Source organism: Lissotriton helveticus, chromosome 9 (genome assembly GCF_964261635.1).
Source record: "Lissotriton helveticus chromosome 9, aLisHel1.1, whole genome shotgun sequence".
In the NCBI taxonomy this organism is placed as follows: domain Eukaryota; kingdom Metazoa; phylum Chordata; class Amphibia; order Caudata; family Salamandridae; genus Lissotriton; species Lissotriton helveticus.
Window position 1 is genome coordinate 842,255,573 of NC_136070.1, and position 25,690 is coordinate 842,281,262.

The following is a 25,690-nucleotide window of genomic DNA, read 5'->3' on the forward strand; positions in this document are numbered from 1 at the left end:
GGGGCGAAGCCCTGAAGATTGAGCCGCCTCACCACTCGGCAGAGCTTTTTTATGAGTTCATGAGTTGATAGGAGCAACCGTACATCTTATGACGTAGTCTCAAAACAACTTCGTGCCAAAAGATTCAGTATATGGATATCGAAATCTGGGCAGACCACAGTACTGAACTATTGAGTGGGTGGGCTTAATCATCGGATATTGGGGAAAAAGAAAAAAAAAAAAAAAAAAAACATCACTTCCACTCTGTCAAAAGTTTCCAAAATGTGAGATTCTGGGCTCTGCATGATCTCCTCAGATCTACCTTTGAGGTTTCATATAATGAATTTAGCCATGCTGGGTGGGTGGGAGGGGTGGTGTCCACCCAATGCATGCATATCTGCCGTCTTGCCAGCAAAATGGCGTAAAACAGAAAGGATCGTGCTGCCCCGGTTATGTTCTGGTCTAGACCAAGAATGACAAATGTTAGTGATAAGGGAATGTCGATTTTAGTAATTGCGTCCAAGGTAACTTTGATCTCTGCCCAGTAAGTAGCTATATGGGGGCAATCCCAAAACATATGAGTATCTGATGCTGCGGGCAGTTGGCATTTATTACAACATTTCCCCTCTTGAAATTTGGATAGACGTAGAGGGGTGAGATATGCCCGATGTAGAGTGAACAGATGGTTTCGTCTAAGCCAAGCGGGTTTTACCAATTTATACAAAAGAGTGAAAGATTCTGTCCAACTGTCCTCATCCATTGCCGCAATTTCTCTACCCCATAGCTCTTTTGGGAGGTGAAAATCCCCATCTATCTCCTCCTGTATAGACCAATACCAACAAGCCACCTCTTTGCCACCTATCTGTTTTTCGACTAGCTGTTGTTCTAGGGGACTAATTCTCCCAATATTAGGGGCTTTCCTGATTAATTCACTGGCCCAACTACTTATTTGTATGTATTTGAATCTTGACAATGTCAGCCCTACTTTTTCCCTAAGGACCTCCCACGGTGTCAAGATACCTCCACAAAGTAAATCACCCCATCTAGAGAGCCCGGCTGTTATTAAGGGGGTTGCCAGAGAGTCCTGCAGGCATAGTGGAAGCCCAGGAGAGTCCCAAATTGGTGCATGATTAGAATAATACGCCAACCCCACTCTACGCTTAATTTGTACCCATGTCTTCAGTTGCGTTAGTAGGATCTTCAGCCTCACCTTCTTAAAAAACTTTTGTTCTCCAAACTTAAAAAGAAACCCATCCAATGGAAGGTTCGCACCTACCAACATAGCTTTAAATAGCTTCCCATTTGAGGTAAGGTCTGGTGTCTTCAAAAGCATTCTTGAATGAGAGAGCTGAAACGCCCAGGAATAATACTGTAAATCTGGGAGGGACAGTCCCCCTTTTTCCCTCCTCCTCCTCAATTTTTTCCAAGCCAACCTCGTGGCTTTGTAGCCCCAAATGAAAGTGTTTATTTCTTGTTGGCACTTAAGAAGCTGTTTAGAGTCAAATGCAATGGGAATTGTGTTAAAGATAAAGGTCAATTTCGGAAGGATGGACATCTTTACGATGTTGACCCTCCCATAAATTGAAAGTCTAAGACCTACCCAGGATCTTAAAAGGGCCCTACACTCTTTTGCGACCAGGTCTAGGTTTGTTTTTGCTAAGGCATCAATATCTTGTGTTATTTTGACTCCAAGATAACGTATTGAGTGACTTGAGGGCGTCATCCCCACACCCGGATTGGCAATATTCCATGTCATCAATTCGGTCTTGTCGGCGTTGATGTCATAGCCAGAAATACCACCAAATTCTTTGGCTTTTTCGACCACTATGGGGAAAGCATTAGCTGGATCACTGGTATATATTACAATATCATCAGCGTATAGCCCGACTTTCCTTTCCCACCCACCGAATTTAAATGGAGAAATTCTTGCGTCCTCCCTAAAAGATTGAGCAAGTGGCTCAATATATATATTAAATAGTAAGGGGGACAGGGGACACCCCTGTCTTGTCCCCCTAGTGATCCGAAAGGGCTGAGTACACACACCATTCACCATAATACTTGCACTGGGGTTTTGATATAGAAGTCCAATTGCTCTTCGAAAATTTGGACCAAATGCGAATTGCTTCATAGTTTCAGCTAAGTACGCCCAATTTACTCGGTCGAACGCTTTGGTAGCGTCAAGGGTCATAATGGCCAAGGGAAGGGAGAACGTTGAGGCAATATCAACTGCCCCGATCAAATCGTATGTAAGGTCCGAGAGTTGTCTACCCTTTATAAAACCCTTTTGATCAGTATGTATAATTGAGCCGACCTCACGTCCAAGTCTATATGCCAACACTGCTGCAAAGATCTTATAGTCACTATTTAAAAGTGAAATTGGCCTATATGAGCCACATTTGGCTGGGTCCTTCCCGGGTTTCGGAATCAAAACTATAATTGCCTCTCCCCATGATTTAGGGGGAGCCACACCATTAATTAAGATGTCATTAAACAGTCTTGTCAGCACCGAAACTATTTCGGGGGCTACGACCCGTAATAATTCGCCAGGAAGGCCATCTGGGCCAGTTGCCTTGCCCCTCTTCACCTTTTTAATACTATCCCTCACTTCTTCCTCTGATATGGGCCTGTCAAGACGATCTCTTTGTTCAGAGCTAAGAGTGGGAAGAGTAATCCTCTCCAACCATCTAAAACTTGAGATGGGGTCCTCCAAGATTTCTTCTTTATATATTTTCTGGAAAAACTCCAAAAATGCTTCTCCAATATCTTTAACAGATGATCTTTCACTTGCCTCGCCCTCTACTATAATATGTTTTATATTTTTTTTGCCTGGTCCGATTTAATTTTCCAGGCGAGGACCTTACCAGCGGACTCACCATATTCAAAGTTGGAGAGTTTACTTACTTCCCATTTTAGGGCGACCCTTTCCTGAAGCATATTTTCTAGCTTTTCTTTTAACTCCTTACGCTGTTTTTGTTCCATATTAGTCCCAGTTCCGGAGCCAATACGTTGATCCAATAATGCAATGTCCCTTTCAATACTGTTAATCTTAGCCCTGTAGATTTTCCCTCGATAAGAGGCTCTATTAGTTATTTAGCCTCTCAGATAAGCTTTATAGGCCTCCCATACTATATTTAGCTGAGTGGAATTAATATTAGAGTCCATGAAGAGATTTGTTTCATGGATGAGGAGGTCTATTTCTTCTTCCTCTAAAAGAATAGTGCGGTCAAATGACCACACGGTCTGGGAGGATTGCTGGACCAATTGCAAACAGAAAAATATAGCGGAATGGTCCGATAAGTGTAAGGGCAAATACGTTAAGTCCTTTAAGTGATCTCTTAATGAATAACTAAAAAGTGCATAGTCGATTCTTGATTTATGGTTATATTTATAATTGTGGTATGACACGCCAAGTGCCTTACCAGCTCTCTCCCTCCATGGATCCGCCAATCCGAGTGTAGACATGACATCCCCCAATACCTGCCTGGATTTTTTAAAAGTTAATGCCCTTGAATTGGGGGATTTATCCAATTTTGGGTTAAGTACCAGATTAAAATCTCCCATCCAAATTATTGGGCCTTGCGTTAGTAATAACTGGTTCTGAATTTTAATCAAATATGAGGGGTCATCCAGATTAGGACCGTAGTAACCAACCAAATTGTATGTACTATTATCTAGACTGACTTTTGCGTATAACCATCTCCCACTTAAGTCCTCCTCATATGCAAGGATCTGAGCATTTATTTGCTTTTTGAAGATAATTAGTATACCTCGAATATTTGCATTATGATTAGTGCAAATAAAACACTCTACCCATCTGATTTTACTTAGCATTTCCTTCACTTCGTGTTGGAGAAGATGTGTTTCCTGGATGACTATGACCTGCGCCGGAGAGTCCCTCAGATATTGCAGTATTCTATGTCTCCTACTCTTTACACGCAGGCCATTGACATTCCAGGACAAAAATTTTATTCCCATCAGCCAGTGTCCGAACCCCTACTCCAGCTCAATGGAGGGTTGCGACTCCCAGTGAGAATTTAATGAAATATGAATAAAAATATAGTTGATGGAAATTGTATGTATGAAGTGGTGCCTGAACAGTGAGGATATTTTATACTTTTTCCCCTTACCCCCTCCCACCCCACCCTGGAAAACCCCCCCTTAATTAATCTGGCTAATGGTGCCAGATTTGCCTCTCTATGGAGTTCCCTATGCCCAGGTCTGTAGATGATTGAAATGTAGCCCGGCATGCCTTAGTTTTTTTCCTTTTTTTTTTTCCTTTTATTTATTTATTTATTTTTTTTTAGGGGAAAGCCGTCATAGTTATATGAAGTAAATTTACTAATGATATTGAGATTAGGTGTTTGTCACACACCTTCCCACATATCGGAAATATTATTCTAATATGTATAATATGTATTCCCCTTTTAGATGCTATATATATATTTTAAATTCAAATATATATTTTAGTCTTTTGTTTCCTACTTTTCTTTTTTTTTTTGTATTTCCCTTTTTTTTTTTTTTTTATGAACACCCTCTGTGAAAAAAAAGAAAGAACAAAACCTTTTTTTTTTTTTTAAAGTGCATTTTTTTTTCCTCTACCCTTCTATTTTTTTTTTTTTTGTTCCTTTTCCACTTTTTTTTTTTTTCCCTTCTTTTTTTTTATGAACACCCTCTGCGAAACCCCCCCCCCCTTTGATTTGACCATTGTCCTTGGAGCTGGCAGACAGCAACAGAGGAGTGAAGAAAGATTCCCAGACACCACAGCCTCACATACCGTAGCGAGACAGGCTGCAGGGAGGGAGAGTGCCTTAGGTAAACTGCTGAAAGTTAGTTCACTCATTGTTGACTCCACAGGCCTTCTTGGGACAGCTTTTTTGGGGGGGCATGTAACATCACCGATCTCCAAAGGAGAACACGTTGTAGAAGCAAAAAGTAATGATGTTTCTCAAATGTCAAGGAAGTAACAAGGGATAACTGGAGATCAAGTTGAACCGCACGGAAGCACGGTTAATAGAAAGATACCACACTGCTGTTGAGGGTCTGAATGACAGAGATGAACTATGGGCACTTATCTAGATACATTCTCCCTTTATAAGCAGTGCATTTGGGCACTTATAGTTTTACCTCTCAATATAGATACACAGGAGGTTGGGTGTTGCAGGTATGGAGAGGTTCTCCACTGATATTGACACTGAGTGTACTCCTTATGTGTGTTTTTTCCTAATACCTACTGTCGAGATGTAGATATAATGATGCTGTATGTACATTCAATTGATGTCTATTAGAAATACTTGAATGTGGGATACTATTTGCCACATATACGTTGCGCATGCCTGACAGGCCTGATAAAGAATACACTGTTGGATGACCGAAGAATGTAAACCTGGATGTGAACATGCAGTGCAGCTGAACATCATGCTGATTATTTGGTTTCGGAATAGATTGTGAGGCCCTTGAGACTGATGGCTGGGTTGATAATTTTCTGTGGGACCATTTTATATGGATACGCAACCAAGACAGGAATACTGGGATTGATGGTTGTGTTATTTGGTGTGGATTGATAGGCTGGGGTGACTGTGATTTTGGATAAGTTTACAATTACACCACAACAAGTAGATAGCTTATACCATGATGTCTGGGCCACAGAGGAATATGATAACTCTTTGGTGGCAAATTGGTGTACATGAACTCGCGTTTGATTTGATTTGAGCGATGTGAGCCAGACCTCATTTGATTTCAATAATTATCTTTACAATAATCTATGATGCACTGCACCGGGGGGTGGGATTTATGATACATACTCATTCCATTGTTGGAGTGCCCCGATCAGTATTTTGTATTTCGGGAGAGACCCGGATCCTTTCGATGTACGGGGGATCTGTTTCCCTGTTTCTCCTATGGGTGACCGTTTTTGGAGTTTAGCAGGACTCATTGGTTTGGAGTCCGCTTTCTATGTCCTTGATAGGCTGAGTATGACGCCATCGCGTGAACGTTTACTGTACGTCCGCGATGGAGGCGTCCTGAACGTGTTTCTTGGACGCGAGCAGAATGGAAGTCTGAGGATTTGTTTGGCGTAACGGGGACCCGAGTTGCAGGTAATTAGAGGGTGCCGTGAAATTAGAATAATAACACGCGTGTTGTAAGGTGCGCACTGTGTTGGTATACCGGTAGGAGTGTATAATTTGGTGGTATGGATTCTTGTTAGGAGACGAATCCCTGTATATAAAGTGAAAAGTGGAAAGAGAGCGCTTTGGTTTTTTTGCTGACTACTTGGATACAGCGGAATTGCAGGTAAGATTCATGTTGCATGCTCTGAGTAGCGTAAAAGGGCTACTGGCAGTTCCGGGTGTTTTGCTGTTAATTATAGGACTTATCTTTTGTCTATATTTCCCCAGGATTCAAGTGGATTTTTGAGCCGGGTGGCTGCGGGATTAATCCTGCTAGCCGTGATTTGGAGAGTGTTTACTCTCAGTTAAGGTATTTGAGTGAGCACCACCCGTGTTGTTTTTACTTCTGACTTGGGTGATGGCTTGGTGCACACGGGTTTTTGAGTATGGTCTCTGTTGACACTATATGACGGAGAATGGATGAGTGTGACCGGGGTTGTTTGTTCTGTCTTGCTCAACCTGGATCACCTATAATCACCTGACCTTCTGGACACTGTATGGTCACTTATGGGATAGTTTAGATATGGTAGAATTAAATGTAGAGTTAAGTGTTTTTTTATTACAAATTTAGAGATGTTCATACCCATGTCCTGATGAATCCAAAAGAAATTACTGGCTGAAACGCGACCTCGACTGCGTCGACATATTGATGAGGAGTCCCATTATTTTGAGTATTGTTGAAAGAGAAAGCGCCTATAGAATAATTTGATTAGAGGTGTTATTCCTCTGGCGCAATAGGGATTTCCTCAGAGTGTACTACTCGGAGTAAGGAGTGTACATTCCGATTGTTTTGTTCTCAGTAGGGGTATAGTTTTTTTTAATGCTTTGTATATGTTGTATATATTATATATATCTATTGTTTCATATATATGAATGTGATCTAAATGTGATTTTCAGTGATTGTCTATGTCTTGTACATATGAGGTGTATATATGATGTCACTCTGTTCTGATTTGATTTATTTGTGCTCTGCCCCGTCATATGACACGTGTATGAGTTTGAACTTTTGGATATACAGTTTTTTGTAAATAACAATTGTGATCATCAGGGTAATTAATGGTACCTTGAATGAGAATAAATGTTGGATTGGTCCCTCTGTACCTATTTTTTTCTTTATACACATCTTGGATGTTTTTTGCTCAGGTATAGGAGGGTGATTTGGGCAAAACCGCTTCTTTGTTTGTACCTGGTTTCTCAAATGTCTAGCATATTTTCGTTATAGTTCTTAACCGCATACTGAGAACTCATTGAAAACAGAGATAACTCGCATGACTTGGTTTTAATGCTAGTAGTCTTCTATTCTGTATTAGGTCTTGCCTCTAGACAGTGCGTGCGCTGTTGGTTGCGATATGTATCGATCACATACAGTGGACTTAGAGCATGCCCATTGCTTACTGTTGGTTGCTCCACTGTCACTCTTATTCACTTGCTTCTTACTAGTTAGCGTGTATGGGCTTGCCTTCCTCTTCTTGTGCTTGTCCTGCCTCTAGAGCATTGCCGAATTACGTATGTCGTCACTGCACCCTTTTTTATGCAGTACTTTTTTCTGTTTGTATGTGTTTTCCAGATTTCTCCTATGTGTAATTCTCCCGCACGCTCACTTGTGTTGCTCTTTCACTGCCTGTGTACATCTCTTTCGCTGCCTGTGTACTTCTCCTCAGCCCTCCTCCATGATGCCTTGTGTGCTTATCCCCAGCGTTGCTTTTTCGCAGTGTGCTTCTTCCCCCCCTCAACTACTTAATGCGCTTTCTCTCATCCATTTTCTCCTCCTCTCTTTCATATCCACCTGTGTTCTAACTTCCCATCCTTGTCCTCCATGTTTCTTTCTCCCATCCATGCTCCTTCTGTTTCTTCACTCCCTGTCCTCCTGTTGCTTCCCCAGCCCTCTATGATTCGACTCACCCTATCACCTGTTGTTTCCCCCCACCAGTGCAGCTTATTTTTGTTTATGTTTACTGATCCAGCGTGGGCCGACAAAAAACACACGTGCCATTTTGTAGGTGTGCGCATGTTTGGTGTGTGTGCCTACAAAATGACATGGCCGGATGCATAGGCTTTTGTTTTTCTATTCTTTATACGGCTTGTTTAAAACGATTGACAAAGCCAATGGGACTCAAAGTTGATAACTATCAGCTTTTCCAAAGCTTGGTTTTTTTCTTCGGTCTCGCATAGCCAAAACCTCTTACCATGATAAATACTCCGAAAGGGGTGTGGCAACCAGAATCATCCTTCAGGAAAGTTTTAAAAACCTGCTCTTCAAACCGTACTTAGTCCTTCTCATGCACCTCTGTGAATCTGCTGCCTTAGCGCTGGCGTACCTCCGTGGGATGTAGCCGCGCGCCCTATACATTTCAAAGTAAATAAATTAACCTCCCCCTTTAATCATTGGTTTGTCTTGGTCAACCCCTTCAGTCATTGCTTGAATAAAGTGTCTTACATGATTTGGATCATCCCAAAGCATTGTGTGGACGTTTACATTTCCTTAGGTAATTAGCAAAGGAATCCCTTTCACTGCAGCTGATGACTCGAGGACTGTGTTGTATGGAGCTGCAAAGAGGCTTCATTTCTTTTCTGTGCGTGTCATTCTCATTTTTGATCAGACCAAAGCACTGCAAGGAGTGCGCTTGGGTGGCAGAGTTCTAGCCTAGCCCAGAAAAAAACGTACAGCAGTGATTATTAAAACTTCCGCCCGCCGAGCCTCATTGGATTGGGAGGGGCATCCTCTCACCTCATCGTAATGTGAATTTTAAGTTGTAGGGGACATCCTGGATGTTTAGAGTCTGATCGCAATGCAGTGGGATTTGCTAACCGGGCTACTTAGTTTATATTTTTAACCAGTCTTCCCATTCGGAGGCTTGGTGGCCTATGTGCACGTGTCATTGTGATCATGGCAGGCACACATCACCTTTCGCATCCCACTGCTCTGCTCCCGGCTTGTGTTTGGAATCTGGAGCTGAATGCCTTGCCAAGGTGGGAGCTTTCTTAGAAACTAGTAAGACAGGGCAAAGCCTTCCGTTGAACAGTTCTGCAGTGTTAATGCCTTTCCTTCTGTTAGGGTACTTTTCAACTGTTAGAAGATACCTCAATTGTCTAAGAAAACAAAACAAAACCACTGCAACGTGGCCCATATACAACACAAAACATGGTGCCAAACTAAAAATAATCAACAAAGCCTCGTGCACTCGACGGATTTCCTGATCTTCATGCATTCTAAATCACTATGTTGACAATTATCCCAATTTAAAATGGCCTCTGTAGTCTCATACAATTCACATGAGACAACGTATCTTTGCACATACCAGCTGTTACACAGCTAAATGCAACAGGCAGGTGAGCTTGCGCCATGGTATGTAACTCTACCCTCGTGATCTGTTCTCAAGAGATGGGTTTACCCATTCGCACTATGTAAAACTTTATTTAAAAAAAATGGCTATAGTCTGTTGGACGCCCATGAGCTTGTCTGCAAAAATAGAACTCTACCCACTCCCCTAAAACAGCGGCATTTTTCAGCATTCGGAGATGCAGTGAAGAAAGGGGGCGGGGGGGTGGCAGGAATGGTGGACTTTCAGCCACAGGGTATTTTGCCTTGGGGCTGCAGAGCTGTGATATACAACTGATGTCGAACTGCGCAAAAAGCAACATGCTCTGACTGGCAACAGACTATCTTGTCAGACAGAGCTGGTTCTTTGATCCTCTGTAGAGAGCAGGCAGTAGATGCACCAACAACACTGGAGTCCGAAATACCTGGGATTCAGTTGTGGGATATATCAGACCATCGGGCTTTAAGTTCTCAGCCCTACCTGTCCACCACACTGCCCCTTACTTTCCCTGTGAATTACAATCTCTGCCACGTTATCCTGCTTCTGAGCCTCACATACTACCCATGCCACCACACACCTCCCTTGCTGCTCAATCCATCCATTTACCCACTCATCCATACATTGACCATGCACTCACTCTCCATTCGACCATCCACTGCTGCACTTAAGCTTCAAACCGTGCACACTCATCCATTTAGTGCTTGTACGTCATAAACCCTATACACTGCCTTCTTTCACAGTCATAGCTTCCTGTGCACCAGACTTGCCTCACACACCGATGACCCTTCACTCTTCATCAATTAATGCACTCACCCGTTAATCTAACCATCCATTCAAGCAGTCACCCATCCATTCATTGAATTTACTCATACGTCCATGTAATCACTCAACTGCTTAATGCCTCTTTCCCATAAACTCCACCTTCTGTCACGCTGCTTCACCCACTGCTTTCTCTCCACTGACTGCCATCCTTCATTCACTTACACATTAACTTAGCCATTCATCAGTGCGCTCATTCATGCATCTATCACTCACCCGTTTACTACTCCTACCAAATACGTTGTCCCTTTTCCTACACTCCAACAGTCACTGCCTGGGTCTCCCCACCCTTGCCCCCACATATTGCCTTTTCCCGTCATCTACCTATGTATTCCCTTAACTAATTCAGCCATTAACCCATGCATTGAATAATAGAACCATCTTCAAACGTGTTCTCTCCATCCAAACTACCACACAAACATGAATGGAAGAAACAGTTTCACTTACTAGTCAGACTTGTAGTCTTTGCCAATGCTTGGTGTTATAAGCCCTATGTTTTCCAGGGATCACTGGGTGTCTTTGGGACACTGTGGAGTTTCACAGAGCTTTAATGACAGTCAATGGTTTAGTTGTCTGCCTCCGTAGAGTGGCCCGTGTCTCGATGTCTTTTGAATCTTAGACTCAGTTTGAAAACACAGGTCCACCTTCACGTGCAGGAAATATGACAGAATAGTATACCCACTGTATATTCCGCTTCCAGCATTCTATATTGAACTATACTTATATTAATTTCTTTGTCAGGCAAATATTTCAGTATGTTCTGCTTATTGCCCTGAAAAGACTGTTCAGATGAAACATACTTCCTTCTGAATTCAAGAAACATTATTTATTTTCTTGGTAATATCTTTAAAGGATGGAATGTGATGTTTAGCTAACAGTTTACACATACAAGCTTCACCCCTTATAGTATTTTTGGGTTTCGCCTGCCGAAGGCTGCGCTCTGCGCAGCTTTTCGGCGCAGGTGAAATCCTATGTTGACCATAAGGACTTCGGGAACGTCCCCCGGCTCTCATTGGCTAGCTCCATAAATGGAGGCTAGCCATTGGGTGCCGGATCTGTCCGTCAAGGCCGGACCAGATTCGGGGGCGTTCCCGAGATTTTTTTCCAGGGCGGAGTTACGTTTTTTCCCGTTCCCTCCCCTTTCCCGCCGTCCGTGTCCTCTCCCGCACCCCTCCCGCCGTCCGTGTCCTCTCCCGCCCCCTCCCGCCGTCCGTGTCCTCTCCCGCCCCCCTCCCGCCGTTCGTGTCCTCTCCCGCCCCCCTCCCGCCGTTCGTGTCCTCTCCCGCCCCCCTCCCGCCGTTCGTGTCCTCTCCCGCCCCCCTCCCGCCCCCTGTGTCCTCGTAGGTGCTTGTTTTTAAGTATGCAGATCATCAAGTAGACAGCAGCACTCCTGCCCCCGGACGTGCTCTGGAGATGCTGTCTGCCGATGGACAGCACGGCACGGGTCCCTTTGCCTCGGTTTCTCATACCTAAGGTGGGCAGCATACGGTTAACGACCTCCACCTCACACTGCGGCTTCATGATGCCTCCAGACAAACAGCGGCACTATCATCCTAATACCGCCGTTCACTCAACTCCACAACACTCAAGAAAGAGGCGAGCCAATCGGAAAGTCGCTCTCCAGTCCCCGTGTGCAGCGCGGGGCGGCATTTCCGGAGGAAGCTGAGTCTGTAAGGTTCGGTACAACAGAGACCAAGGAAGAGTGTAGCTTGTCATACAGCGACCAATCTGTTCTTAATGTGTTTTTTGGCACAAGCAACGGTTACATACCAAAGACTAAATGAACGCAGTTTGTACATATCAGTGGATTTTGAAGCGAGAGTGTCTATTTTGTGTTATATTTAAAGTAATTTAACGTCGATCAACATCATAATATGGCGGTTATTTGCAAAAATGAAAGGAAAGCTGACACGCATTTTTAAGGTTAAGATCTGTGCTCAAAACTCAGCCTAATACATTGAATGGAATGTTGTTTGAAACTACAGGAAGTTACTACTTGCGCTGTCCAATGGGACTGACGCAAAGGGGTTGATAATGTGACGCTTGACTCCGCCTCTTCCTTTTCGCGATCTGTGAAAGAACAAGATGGGTCACCAGCAGCTTTACTGGAGTCACCCGAGGAAGTTCGGACAGGGTTCCCGATCTTGGTTAGTCGGTAGTGGGCGGTTGGAACTACGGGCTTTCTTTGGTGCAAACAACATCCAATTGTTTTTTCAGACTCAGTAATGTCGGGGGATTGCTACGGAGGGTGCAGCAATACTCACCCGCGTGGGGCAACTTAATGGCAGCAGACTGCGCGGTCAGTGAGGTTTGAGCGGACGTTCTCCCAGTGCCGCTCGTCCGGGCGACACTGAAAGAACTGACCCTCCAGCCCCCAGGCTACATATGTTACCGCTATTTGATCCTCCCAACCATTGCCCGGTTTCATCACCACGTACAGTACTCGCTGTTTAGTTGCTTTCTTCCCATCCGTCATATGCATCCAAACTATTTCACAGAGCACACTTACTGGCTACATGTCATTTTTGACGTCCAGTGCACTACAAAAAGTAGTTTAACTAAACCGGCTGTCAAACAAATACATGCAAGAGCGCTATTCATTCAAGGTTGCGATGTAAAGTGAGCCTTTGTATTGTAAGACCTGCAGTGATTTCAAGAGGTACCAGGTGAACGCCCTTCTTGTATTTAGTTGTTCCACTTTCAATATTTGTGTACGGCAAAGCGTACTTTGCGGTGCATTTAGTAGACAAGGTTCTAATCTAGCATATTTAGGTTTTCGTATTCTGAACAGTTTAGGTTTTTGTTGGAAAGTTGTTGCTCGTCATTTTTGACTTTGACTTGATGGCAGCATGCATCTGAATCAAACCTGAGATGAGCGTAACACTACGGTAACTCAATGTGCAGAGTGGAGAGAGTGCAGAGTGGAGAGAGTGCAGAGTGGAGAGAGTGCAGAGTGGAGAGAGTGCAGAGTGGAGGCAGAGTGGAGAGAGGGCGCGCAAGCAAAGCGGGTGCTAGAGATTAAGCTAATGGCAATGTAAATGACAATGCCATTTATTTATCTGTTTTCAAAACCAACACATAAATACAAATTTTGTCATTTACAATGCCAATAGCTCTAACTTTTCCAAAGGCGAAACCATTGCATTGTAAATGCTTGTTTATTTTTTCTCTCCAATTTTAACCCATAATTTCGCTGCTCGCATCAGAAATAACTTTTTAGGCATTTAGGAATCCAAATTTCCACCATTCCTTGGCGTGTGTATTCCTTATTCTCCACAGGTTGATTAGTTTTACTTGACCTGTTTTGTATTCACTGTATGATTAGACAATGAAATACTTTGTGCCACATACTTTCACAGTATTCATACTGAATAAATGCATGAAGATAACCGTTGGCAGTTCTGGTGGTGCAGTCTACTCTGCCACCTAGCATGTGAGTATCACTAGTATCACTGAGAAGCATCAATTAATTTTTTTAGGACTAATCTACTGCAGATTCTTCAAATCTCGTCTTCTTTAGGTACACATTTTTGGGTTTTACATTATAGTGTCATTCCTCCAACCATCCAACCCAGGACCACAGCTTAAATATAGAGTTGGTACCTTTGCAAAATGTGATAAACATGTTTTATCTGTAGTCATCAGTTGTGAACGCTGCGCTAGTGCTAGCTTTTGTCGCCCTGGGCACTTAATGGTTTTTAATAGCTATTGAAGTGAGTTTCATTTTGTGTGCCTTGCTCCTCTAGAGAGGATGGGGAATTAGAAGAGGGTGAACTTGAAGATGATGGAGGTGAGGAGATTCCCAAGGAAGAGACTGAAGGCGCGGAGAAGAGTCAAAAAGACAAAAATGAAAAGGGTGAAAAACAGAACAGCGATTCAGAAGATGAGAAATCACATCGGCGAATGAAGCGAAAGAGGAGAAAGGAACGAGAAAAAGAGAAGCGAAGATCCAAGAAGAAGCGGAAGTCAAAGCACAAGGTAAGTTTCAATGTTTGGCATCATTTTGTTATGTTTTCATTTTGAGTTGATACGGTCGGTTGGCATTTTTTTGTTATGTTTTCATTTTGACCTGTGCAGTTGGCAGGGTATATTCAATATGTTTATTCTTGAAATTGGCTACAGTAAAACCCATGAAAGTATTTCAGTTGATTCAGCCGAAAACTTGGAGCTATTGCAAGGGACCATTTTGGCTTCCCGCGAAATATCTTTTTCTAGAGGGCAAAAAACGTTTTTCCGTTTCATGCACATTAATATCAGTGGGTCAGGAGTGTGCTTTATTAGAGATTTTTAGATTGCAGAGATTCTGTTATTATCCATTGGTGCCATGGTGATATTTGGTTCCAGATAATTGAACCCGGCCACTGATTTAAGATTGTGTTTAGGGGTTCTAAGTGCATGAAGCATCTGTAGGCAGCATAAAGTGTGATTTATATAGTGAGTATTATATTGTATGTTACTCGAAGGTTTTTCTGGTGGCTCCCCTCCCAGAAATCTCCCACATTGATAGACAAGTCAGATCCCAGGGATGAAAGCCGTCCAGACCAAACACGTGATGAAGTCACATGCCATGCTAAAGCGGGATCTTTGTGGCTGTGGACAGGTTTTATCATTTGGCCATAAAATAGGTATAACAGACATATTGGTCCAGCATTCCTAGTTCCAACTTGATATTGCAACCATCCCTGCCTGCAAACACTCTTGGTATCAGCGACCTGTCCCAGTAGTTCTGCCTGATGAACGTATCCACCATCCAATGTTTGCAAGTTTATGATTCCCACCGATCGTCACCGTTTACACTAAATGGTGGGGAGTGCTCCTGATTTGAACTCATTGTTTCAACCTGGGCCTGATTGCCGCTAACACAGGGAGCCTGATGCTTCTTGCACTTGCTGATCTTTCCCAATTTTGCCTTCTGAATGGATCCCTCTCTGTGTCATTGTGTTTGTGTCACCCAGAAGATTCCTAGCTCCACATAGAGAGGCTACACGTATCTTCACAGTCACTTAGCAAAAGAGTGATTTGAACTAATCGCCATTTGTATTACAGAATCCACTCCATCAACTTCACAAATAAAAATAAATCATATTGTTGTCTTGATAACATTATTTGTACTCACTTTCAGAAGGTGACATGGAGGTTTAAATTATGTAAGGCAGTCATAACACTCTGCACTCTAATAAGCAGGACTTAATGAAGGATAATCAGGCATCACTGCACTACTTTTATGAAGCTCCCTTGCTGTCTCCATTGTCAGAATCAAATAATTGCACGACTATTCTTACTTCTAATGTAATCAAGTCACATGAGGAAATGTAACTGCAGTGGCATTTGGTTAATTTAGATTTTTGATTGATTACAGCAGAAAATATAGTGTTATTACGCCTGTTCAAAAAAGTAATTAGAGTGGCTAAATGCCTTTAAGAGGAGAAGGGATGGCTACCAAATTAAATAGACTCTATATGTATGCTTTTATATTAATTTCTAGATTAATTCGTGAATATGTGCTTGTTTTTTTTAAGCAGTTCAATAAAAAAATGAAAAAGCAAGCTTCCATCTCAAGAACAACACAATACAAAGACCTATCAGACATTTCAGTTAACCCTGAACTTCTCCCGCTGATACCTAGAAACAGTGGGCCTGAAAACAAGGCAAATAATACGAATGAAATGTAACTGAGTAAAGAGAAGTGTACCTGATCTTAGAGCACTACTAATGTCCTTTGCTTTTTCTCTCCGAACCTGCTAAACCTGCTTAAAGAGCAACATTTGTATTTACCTAGGGGTCTATGGGTACTAGCCTAGATCCTTAGTAGCACATAATGCTAAAATGGCGACAGTTTTACAGCTATTGTGACATCCTAAAATTAGCATTTTGAGATAATGCATGTACAAATTATCCTATTGAAAGAAATCATGGTTATGGCATCTAAGATGAAAGTGTGTTGTGCATAATAAAATTAAAGAACTGTTCCTAGGTAAGGTAACACAATATGAAATGATTGAGGTTAGTACATAGTTCTTGATAAAACCCATGCAAGATGAATGATTTTAGAGAGACTCTCTTTTGCAGGGAAATGCACCAGGGAATTTGGAAGATATTAAAAATGTTTAAATTACAGCATTGAGGTGTCAAATGATTGCTGATTATGTTGCTCTAGATAAGAGAATGTTTGCGCCTAGAGCATTAATTTATACATTTAGAATTACTTCAACAAAATGGTGATACTCCGTGTAAAATGAAATTAATGTATAATCTAAGAGAGGAAAGTGAGGACAACATCAATGACGATTAGAATGTAAACACCAATCCATAACAAATATCGTCGGATCAATGCTATCAGGAGAGTAGCAAAACGTGGGTTGTTAACCAAAGGCAATATGCTTACTAAACAAATAAAACATATTTTCTCAGTTATTTTGAAAAATTAAAATGGTTAAATATAACCGTATGTAACTTAGGATACTTAAGTAAATTGGAAGTGAGTAGCTAAGGCCCAATAGTTACCAACATCTATGCAAACATAAGATAATTCTGAAGTTTCCAAGTAGTGAAAAACAGAACGATGCTGAAAAAGGTTGGAAAGCAAAGCATTTCTGCTGGCACCCCTTCCTTTTAACTTGTTTATCTTATAGCTGCATCGTGAACCACCCAGAATTGTTAACGTGTATTTATGCTATTTTGTATGCTGACTATAAGATACTATATAGTCATATTCCAATAGGGCTACGACTTTAAATAAAAACACTGAAATTCCTTTTTAAGTAAATCAGCTCTTAATCAGACAGAAGGTAAGATCGTGATGTTTGGTAAATGCAACAGAAATTCAGTTGGAGCTACACAGATGTTAAGCATGATGTATTTGCATAACTTACCTGTCTAATCATCATCATAAAAGATAGGTTGTCGTTGAGATCTATATGAACATCTAGATGGGCAGTGACAAAAACAATAATTTGGGAATTGTGGGAATTCATTAACAAGATGGGAAAACATACATTCCAAACTCAATCTATGGTGCATAAAATCAAAATACTGCATGTCCCAATATATAGAGCTGCTCTCTGGACTCTGAATACCTTATGGTTTGATGCAGTGGAAGGAAGTCTATTTAAAAAGATTACTAGCATGTGTAAGCCTATCTCCATGTATGCCATGTAGATAAAATTTAGTTAATACTCAGGAAAGTGTAGGGTTGTTCAATCCTTAGTTCGTTTCTTGAAGATACAAAAATGACAGATGAAAATAATCTGCTTTCCTTATTTGATTGTGACTTGACATATATATAAGAATGAACTGTGGCCATTGGATGCACCTCTCTCGCAGTGTTGCATATAGGTCTGGTACATTTATCACTAGGGCTTTAAAGAGCTGAGAGACCCCCTTGTCCGTTATCGTCTGCATAGTACCTTTGGGATGTAACGGATTAAAGCCTGGAATGAGGTACGTTCTGTCTTCAAATAATTCCAGTGCTCCAAATATAGAAAAAAGTGTTACTTATGGAGCCAAAGCTCTTCTTTCACTTGCTCATAAGATAGCATATGATTCAGCGACCAAAGATCAGCTAGTTTGGATATTTCAATTTTGTCCCAAGCCTGAAACCCTCCAGCTGGTTAAAGCAGTTCTGAGGCTTCTTGGCCTTTTAGCCTCATGCATCCTGCTTGTCCACTATGTAAGATTGCATATCTGGGCTATGCAGTGGGATTTAAACTCTCAGCTGGCCAAGCACTAGGAAACCTGTTGTATGTCATCCAGATTTCGGAGGAAACTGCAGTGGTGACGTATGCCTTACTGCTGGGTTGAGGAGGTCATCTGGGGGAAGTGGAGATCAGTGGACTCTGGTCTCCAGTAGAAACCTGGCTCTATATCAATTTGTGGGATGTTCGTTCACTTCTTGCCGTCCTTCAAGGGGAGGGTGGTGCAGGTTCTCACAGACAACACTACCACCATGTGGTACTGCAACAATCTAGGCAGGGTGTGGACTTGTGCGAAGAGGCTTCATTTCTGGTGTTGGCTGAAGCTTCATGGCATCTCCCTGATTGAAACCCACCTGACTGGATTATTGAATGCGGGTGTGAATGAGCGCAGCGCCCAGTTTATCATGAATGGCATCTGCCTCCCATTGTAGCCGAGGGCATCTTTCAACAGTGGAGGAAAACCTACCTTGATCTTTATGCCACTGTTGAGAACACATCTTTCATGCATTGGAGTTCCTGGGAAAACTCTAGCTAAGAGATACATTTCATTAAGAGTTGAACACGGGATACCTGTATGCATTCCTGCCTCTGCCACTCCTGCCCACAGTTCTGAGGATGATTGGTGGCAATCAGGCCTAAGTCATCCTAGTAGCTTAGATTAGACGTGGAGAATGTGTTACCCAGACCCTCTGGGCATGAGTGTCTGTCCCTCGATCAGGTTACCACTTCGAAAGCATCTTCTGTTGCAGCAGCAGAACTGGGCTTTGCACCTGAACCTGCACAATCTACATCTCCATGCGTGGAGATAGAGCAGTGACAATTGCCTGCGTTCAGTCTACCACCTGAGATTTATTTTTCATTTATTTTGAGAGTTTTATATAGCGCGAACAAGATCTTTGCAGATATCAGAGCGCTTTACAACAAGGGGGTAGTAAAAACAAGAGAGCAATTAACAGGCTTTTGAGCGACATATAGTTGAGGTAGTAAATGGGTAGTAAAAATAAGGTAGATAAAAGAGGGAGCATAAACAATCAGTTAAACAATAATACAAATAGTCAATCTGATAAGCAAGTATTACAAATAGTCAGGAGTCTCAAAAAGTTCCAAAGTTAGGTACATGTTCAGGTGAATTTAGCCATGAGGATAGAGATGATGGATGCCATCCTTGCTGCTACGCATCCTTCTATAAAGTCCATCTGCACTGGACCCATCGGTAAATTTGATGTCAGCTTTAGAGTTCACAAGACACACCCTTTGCAACTCAAACTCTCAGATGTGTTACTGTTTGTTTTGTCTTTGGCCCATCAAGGTTTAGCTTTGGGTACTATAAAAGGTTATATATATATATATATATATATATATATATATATATATATATATATATATATATATATATATATATATATATATATATATATATATATATATATATATATATATATATATATATATATATATATATATATATATATATATATATATATATATATATATATATATATATATATATATATATATATATATATATATATATATATATATATATATATATATATATATATATATATATATATATCCTTTTTGTGTTTGCCTGACCAACTGTCCTTGTTTAAATAACCTCTTGTGATGTGATTTATTAAAAGTTTCACCCATAAGTTCCCGAATTAGCCGTTTGTGATGCCATAGTAAACCCTGAACTTGGTCTTGACAATCTAAGGATTTCTCTCTTAGAGATGAATCTCAGCTGTGTTCTTTGTGTCGGATGACTCTAAATAGTGTTTTCCTCAGGGCGAACACCTAAGCTTGTCGAGCAACCGTCCTACACCATCTTTTTACCAAACTGGTGCTGTGGTCTCGTGCCACCTTCTTGCCAAAAGTTGTGACTCCTTTCCACATTTTGCAATCAGTTGCTCTTCCAGCGTCCCACCCCCCCCTTAGCCCTGGTAGGAGGAGGGGGCACTATTGCTTAGATCCTAAACAAGCTTAAAGCTTTTGCAACGATCATAACAGGGACCGTCAGGTGTACAATCAGCTGTTTGTAGAGTTCTCTTTGGCGAAGAAAGGGAAAGCGGTGCACAAGAGGACTTTGTAGAGGTACATATACCCCTGCAGTAGGATCTACTGCGCATTACCCATACAACAGCCTCCGGAATGTCTGAGAGCCAATTCCACCAGGACTAAGGCTGCCACCACATCGCTGTCACATGGAGTTCCTGTCCTTTAAATCTGTCAGGTCACAGCATGTATGTTGATGCACACGTTCACAAAGCACCTTGTCAGTCACATCTGGAGATAAGGACATTTCACCTACTTGGTCCTACAAAACTTCTTGGTCTGAGCCCACTCCATAGACCCTTCATCTTTAAGAGGTATTACTTCTGTGTTTTTTTTTTTTATAAAGGTGAGGAATTTGTGGTTAGACATATTCATCAGAAAAACATGTTACTTAACTTCTGTAATGCACTTTTTGGTGGATACTCTATCTTACTGCAGATTCCTTATTGCCATCCCACTTCCCTGTTCTGTGGAGTGATCTCATGTTAACATCTTAAAAGAAGAGAAACTAGACATTTGCATAGTGGCACTGACAATAGGTGTGTGCTCAGTGTCCAAGAGCACAGAACGAGTCAAGCAAGAAAGTGATGTTGGTTCACAGGGATGGCGCTTATAAGTGGCTCCACTTTGTCACTACCAAGACGTAATAAAGCCAACGCAGAGCCCCAAACCCCCCTAGCAGAGTGTGAGAGCACTGCTACAAAAAACATGTGGATCTTGTCCGGGGTAATATTCTAAAGGTGAGAAATCTGCAGTTCGAGTAGTCAACAGAAAGAGCTTTACCTAATGTAAGTAACATGTCATATTATTACTGATGTTCATTTCGTCTGAATGCAGTGATTTGCAACAATTCATTATGAAGGATCCGAATGAACTGTGAATGTAAGTTTGACTGTGATTATAGTTTGTTTTTGATTTTAAGCAGCTTGGATTATTTGGATATATTAGCTGTCTGAGGCCTTCCTGCTGGAATAATTTTGGAGCTTGCTGGCAAAGTAGAATTATGATTTGTTATTCAGTTGTGCCTTTTTGAGGATGAGATTATGTTTACGGAGGTCCGTTTTTCAGTGAGTGTACAGCAACGTTTGGTAGTTTTGTCAGCATTTGTATGTTGTAATTGAGGATGTATTTCTCAATGTAAATTTTAGAATGTGGCCAAATCAGATTTGCAGGTCTAAGTTATTTTAGTGAAAGGGTTTTCGATATGGGATGCTTGAATAACTGTTTTATGGATAGCTTTTTTGTATTTGGGATAGTTTTTAAAATAAGGTTTTATTAACTCTAGTAGGCTAGGCAAATATTGATGGATGCATTATATACGTTTAAATTTCCATCTTTACCAAGTTCATGTTCACTCCATATAAACGTGTATATCTAGTGGCCAAGACACATTTTGAGCCAGCTTGGGGTTTCAGGAAAATTGATACTTTAGGGCCATTACCTATGTATAAATATCTGTTCAGGTTTACCCATGTATACCAATTTGGCACAAGGAATCGTGTTCCCAGGGGGTTAAATCACCGATTGACAGGATAAACCAATGTTATTCTTACTTGTCATACACTGTGTGGATTTGGACACATTTTCGTCAAATTGCCACATTACTTAACTGCTAGTTGCCAGTGCATCAACACCTATAATGCCTCATGACTCTGGGAAATTTTGTAGAATTGGGCAATAATGTTTTTCCACAGTCCAGAATATTAGTTTGTATCTATCCATTGTGTTTGTCAGATTCAAAAAAGTAGTGAGCTTTAAAAGAGAAAAAGATAAACATGCTCTGTAAACATAAGAAATTGCATTTTTGACAGATAATTTATGTACAATGAGAAGGCTAAGTAACATGCAGTAGTGGTTATGAACGCAATCAAAGAAAACGTATGGAAACTATGAATATCGAGTGTTTCTCCTGGTTTTTGCAGTTCTTCATAATGCAAATTAGACTTAAATAATAGAACTTATTTGACATACCAAAAGTTGTTAAAAGTAAACTAGGTCAATTCAATCCTAATTGACTGTACAAAGATGTACATTTTAAAAATGTCAAAGGAAAAATATAATTACATTGACAGCACTGGTATTGTCATTGCCAAAGAGTGTTCTACCTAGTGGATTGACCTTCTGTTCTGCAATTTAGCGACATGCATCTTCGAGCGAGGACTACTCTGATTACAGTGATGATTCAGACTTCAGTCCCAGTGAGAAAGTGCGCCGGAAATACAGAGAATATAGTCCTTCCTACCCACCGGTAAGTTACATTGATTTAACAGACATTTGGTGTGTCACTGGGGTACATTTTGGTTGCAAATGTGAACGATTTTTCTAATTTGTTGCCGATATCTTGATGAGGAAAAAAGAAATCTTAGCTGTAGAAATTGCATGTGAAAGATTGATAGCTTTTTTTAGATGATGGAAGTGCTACTAACCTTTCTGGGCGTTTTGAAAGATGTGTCCCTTGTGTGTGATTTTGGTGTTTGCCGCTTGTTGAGCCATATCAAGCCTTGACACAGATAATCTGTGAAAATGAAGGGTGATCTGGAAAGGGTGTTGTCAATAATTGTGTCACACAATGAATTCACTGTAGGCTAAGAGGCTGTGCCTTGTGTCTTATCTTAACATCAAGCCTCTTCTATGGCTCTGTTTTCAAATTTACCACACATGTTGCTGTCACCTTTGAGTGTAGTATTTAATAGTCCTCACAAAAAATCTTTTGTTGCATTCTCTAGCTTTGTAGATGAGGATGGAACGTAGCTGGGCCTCACTTTTGCCTTGCACATGGATTAAAGCATATAATTGAAGTGCATCTTTTTTTGTGCCCACATAACCTTTGCGTGAGATTTTGGTGTCCAACAAGACATCACTTACATTTGTGCTTAAAAGTAATACATTTGTTTGACCGAGAAACTTAAGTCCATATTACCAAGACTTTTCCATGGAAACACCAGTGTGTGTCTGGACCTTTCACTACAGCCCACCATTGCATCCCTGTCCAGAAGCTCCAACAGAAAGTTTTGTGCATGAGTCACTAGCAGTGATACCAGGATCAACTTATTTTACATTTTGTACAGGAAGGACAGGAGTTTGTAATTGCTCCGGTTTGGTTCACACATTGATTATTTTGCTTAGTTCCCAGCATGCAGAATCATTCAGAACCTAGTTCCACAGCAGTAACCACTTTCAATTAATGTTGTGGCCGAAATAGAATATATGAATTCACGAAACATATTCTTCATGATGGGTTTACCAATTCTTGTATCAGCTGGGAACATGGCTAGTTTTGTGCATCAAAGCTATGTCCTGTGAAAGGGGAAAATCATTGAAACGTTGTTTCTTCATCTCTTACCTTATCCCTTAGACAAAAGGCAGAACTTTTTAAAAGGGAATCTGGTGTCCTCATTTCAAGTTAGAGGGTTGAGACCCACAAAAAAGTGCTGCCAGAGACACAGCTTGAGTTGCAAGTACCAAACTCATAGTCATAAAAAGCAATTTATCCCAAAGGTCCATCTTATCTTGTTGTAAAACAACATATTAAGGACTTTCCCAACTTCATGAAAAAATGGGAAAATAGCAGTATTTAAAGTCAAATGGTTCCCATATTGATCAATGTGTTTGTGAAAGGACCCATTAAAATGTCAATCCTTGTATGAGCCTAGTTATTATCCGGTCAATCTTTCTCATTAAATCTTTAATAATTGACAGAAGCAAACTACGTTTCCAAATTGCAAATATAAATGCACATAAATTAACCTTAACAGAACATAAAGACTTGCTTTTAATGGGCTGGATTTGTTAAAAAGTACATTTAATCCTGCAAAATAGAGTGCTTAATCATTAACCGGCTACTGAATAAATGATCTCTCCAATGTTTAATGGCCTGTTAAATGCTTCTTTGCTGCCATAATGATAATTAATAACTCAACTGAGTGTTCTAAGGTGGCGGGTATTAAGCTGCCCGACGTTATTTCAGTTTGTGTTCCAGAGAATTTTGACCTAGGTCTGTATTGGAGCAGATTTTGAATTGTTGACTTCTAACTGAGGTTTCTTTCCAAAGGGATCGACTATTCACAGTAAAATTCCAGTTTTAGCTTCTGATACCTTTTTAGTGCAAGTTAATAGCGGGATAGAAGACTTGCAACACTGAAAACCCCCTTTTAACTTTTTTTCCGGTAAATTAGAAGCTCTATAAACTATTACTCAATACTTAATTATTTTTCTTTGTTATAGCCCCATTCACAGTATTCACCACCACACAATGTACCCGGGCCAAAGAAGGCTTACTCCAAAATTGACAAGAGCTACATGTATGATGAGTATGAAAATGATCATTATGATGGGGAAGATGATGATCAGATGGATAAGGACGATTATGATGATTTCACCAAGGAGCTTAATCAGTATCGGAGGGCAAAAGAGGGCACAAGCCGAGGAAGAGGTAGGTACTGTTTTTTGTTCTGTAACCGTAATTGGTTTTTCTTTGTCTGATTAATAATGTAAACCTAAACTATTCTGTGCACTAGGTTTGGGTACAGTGGGAACATGTGAAATAGTTGATTCTCGCAACCACGCTACATCTCCAGGGCATTTAAAAATATTTTCTGAGGTTGTTTGGATAAAGTAAATACATCTAAAGTTGACAGCAAAATCTTCTTTCTAGTAGCTGGTGTCAGTGCAGTAATACACCCCTGCTGTGATAGGTGGAAGATTATGCCATAGCTCTCTCTCCTGACCTTAACTTCAGCAAAGGGAGTGGCGAAAGAAAAAATTTACAGATAGGATTAGGCATTAATACAGGCATAGTTTTGCTTTCATCCTTAACTTCCAAAGGCTAGTTTAACAACTAGCTTTGTGACTAGCCAGAATAAAACACATTCCTATAATGTTAAAGTATCAAACATACATTTCATTTTGTGTTAACCAAATGGATCCTTGCTTCACTTCAGAGCCTGGAGAGGTCTGATACCTCATTTAAATAGTGCTGTAATATGGGAATTCTTTTTTGTCAGCCAGAATCCACTGAAACTCATGTCAGTAGTTACAGTTGATTGGTCTCCATCAAGTATTAGAATTTCAGCCTTAATGGTTGCTTTTAATATTTTGTTTACAAGGTTCCTGCTTTCATCAGTACAATGCAAATAAAGATTAGTATTTTTTTCCAATCAACTGAGTCACTTAGATTTGCAAGCAAATGCTCATTACCTGTAATAACAGTTCTCTGTTATAATAATCTTTATCTTATTCAAAACCTTTCATTGCTTCTTACTGGCTGAAAAGAAAAGTTCCCATGGTGTAGGAGAAAACATAATCTTTGCACTATCTCCCACTAAAGAACAGCTTTGTCCAATGTGTATTTAGGACTGCATAAAGCTTCAACTACCACGAATTCTGATTTCCAACAGGGCCACGAAGTCGAGGGAGAGGCTTCAGAGGTCACGGAAACAGGGGTCCTATGAGAGGAAGAGGGGGTTACGCAGGAAGAGGAGGTAGAGGCCGAGGTAACATGGTGGGAGAATATCCAGAGGAAGATGACGAAATGTATGATGAAGAAATGGAAGTAAGTCATGGGCTTTGGAAAAACTCAAAGTGGTTGGGCGATTTTTAATTATGTTGAATGCATTCTTAATTTTATTGGTATATTGGCAGACATTTATCATACAGT

The 25,690-nt window shown here is 40.9% G+C and overlaps 1 protein-coding gene across 2 annotated transcripts in view; it reads left to right on the plus strand.

The window, feature by feature from the left end:
• ZC3H4 (zinc finger CCCH-type containing 4) overlaps positions 1-25,690 on the plus strand; it is a 121,700-nt gene that overhangs the window by 25,494 nt on the left and 70,516 nt on the right. For both annotated transcript variants that reach the window (XM_078661016.1, XM_078661015.1), the window contains exons 2-5: positions 14,032-14,263; positions 22,172-22,282; positions 24,259-24,466; positions 25,431-25,585. In XM_078661016.1, coding sequence (XP_078517142.1) covers positions 14,032-14,263; positions 22,172-22,282; positions 24,259-24,466; positions 25,431-25,585 — 706 coding nt within the window. The remainder of the gene's footprint in view (positions 1-14,031; positions 14,264-22,171; positions 22,283-24,258; positions 24,467-25,430; positions 25,586-25,690) is intronic.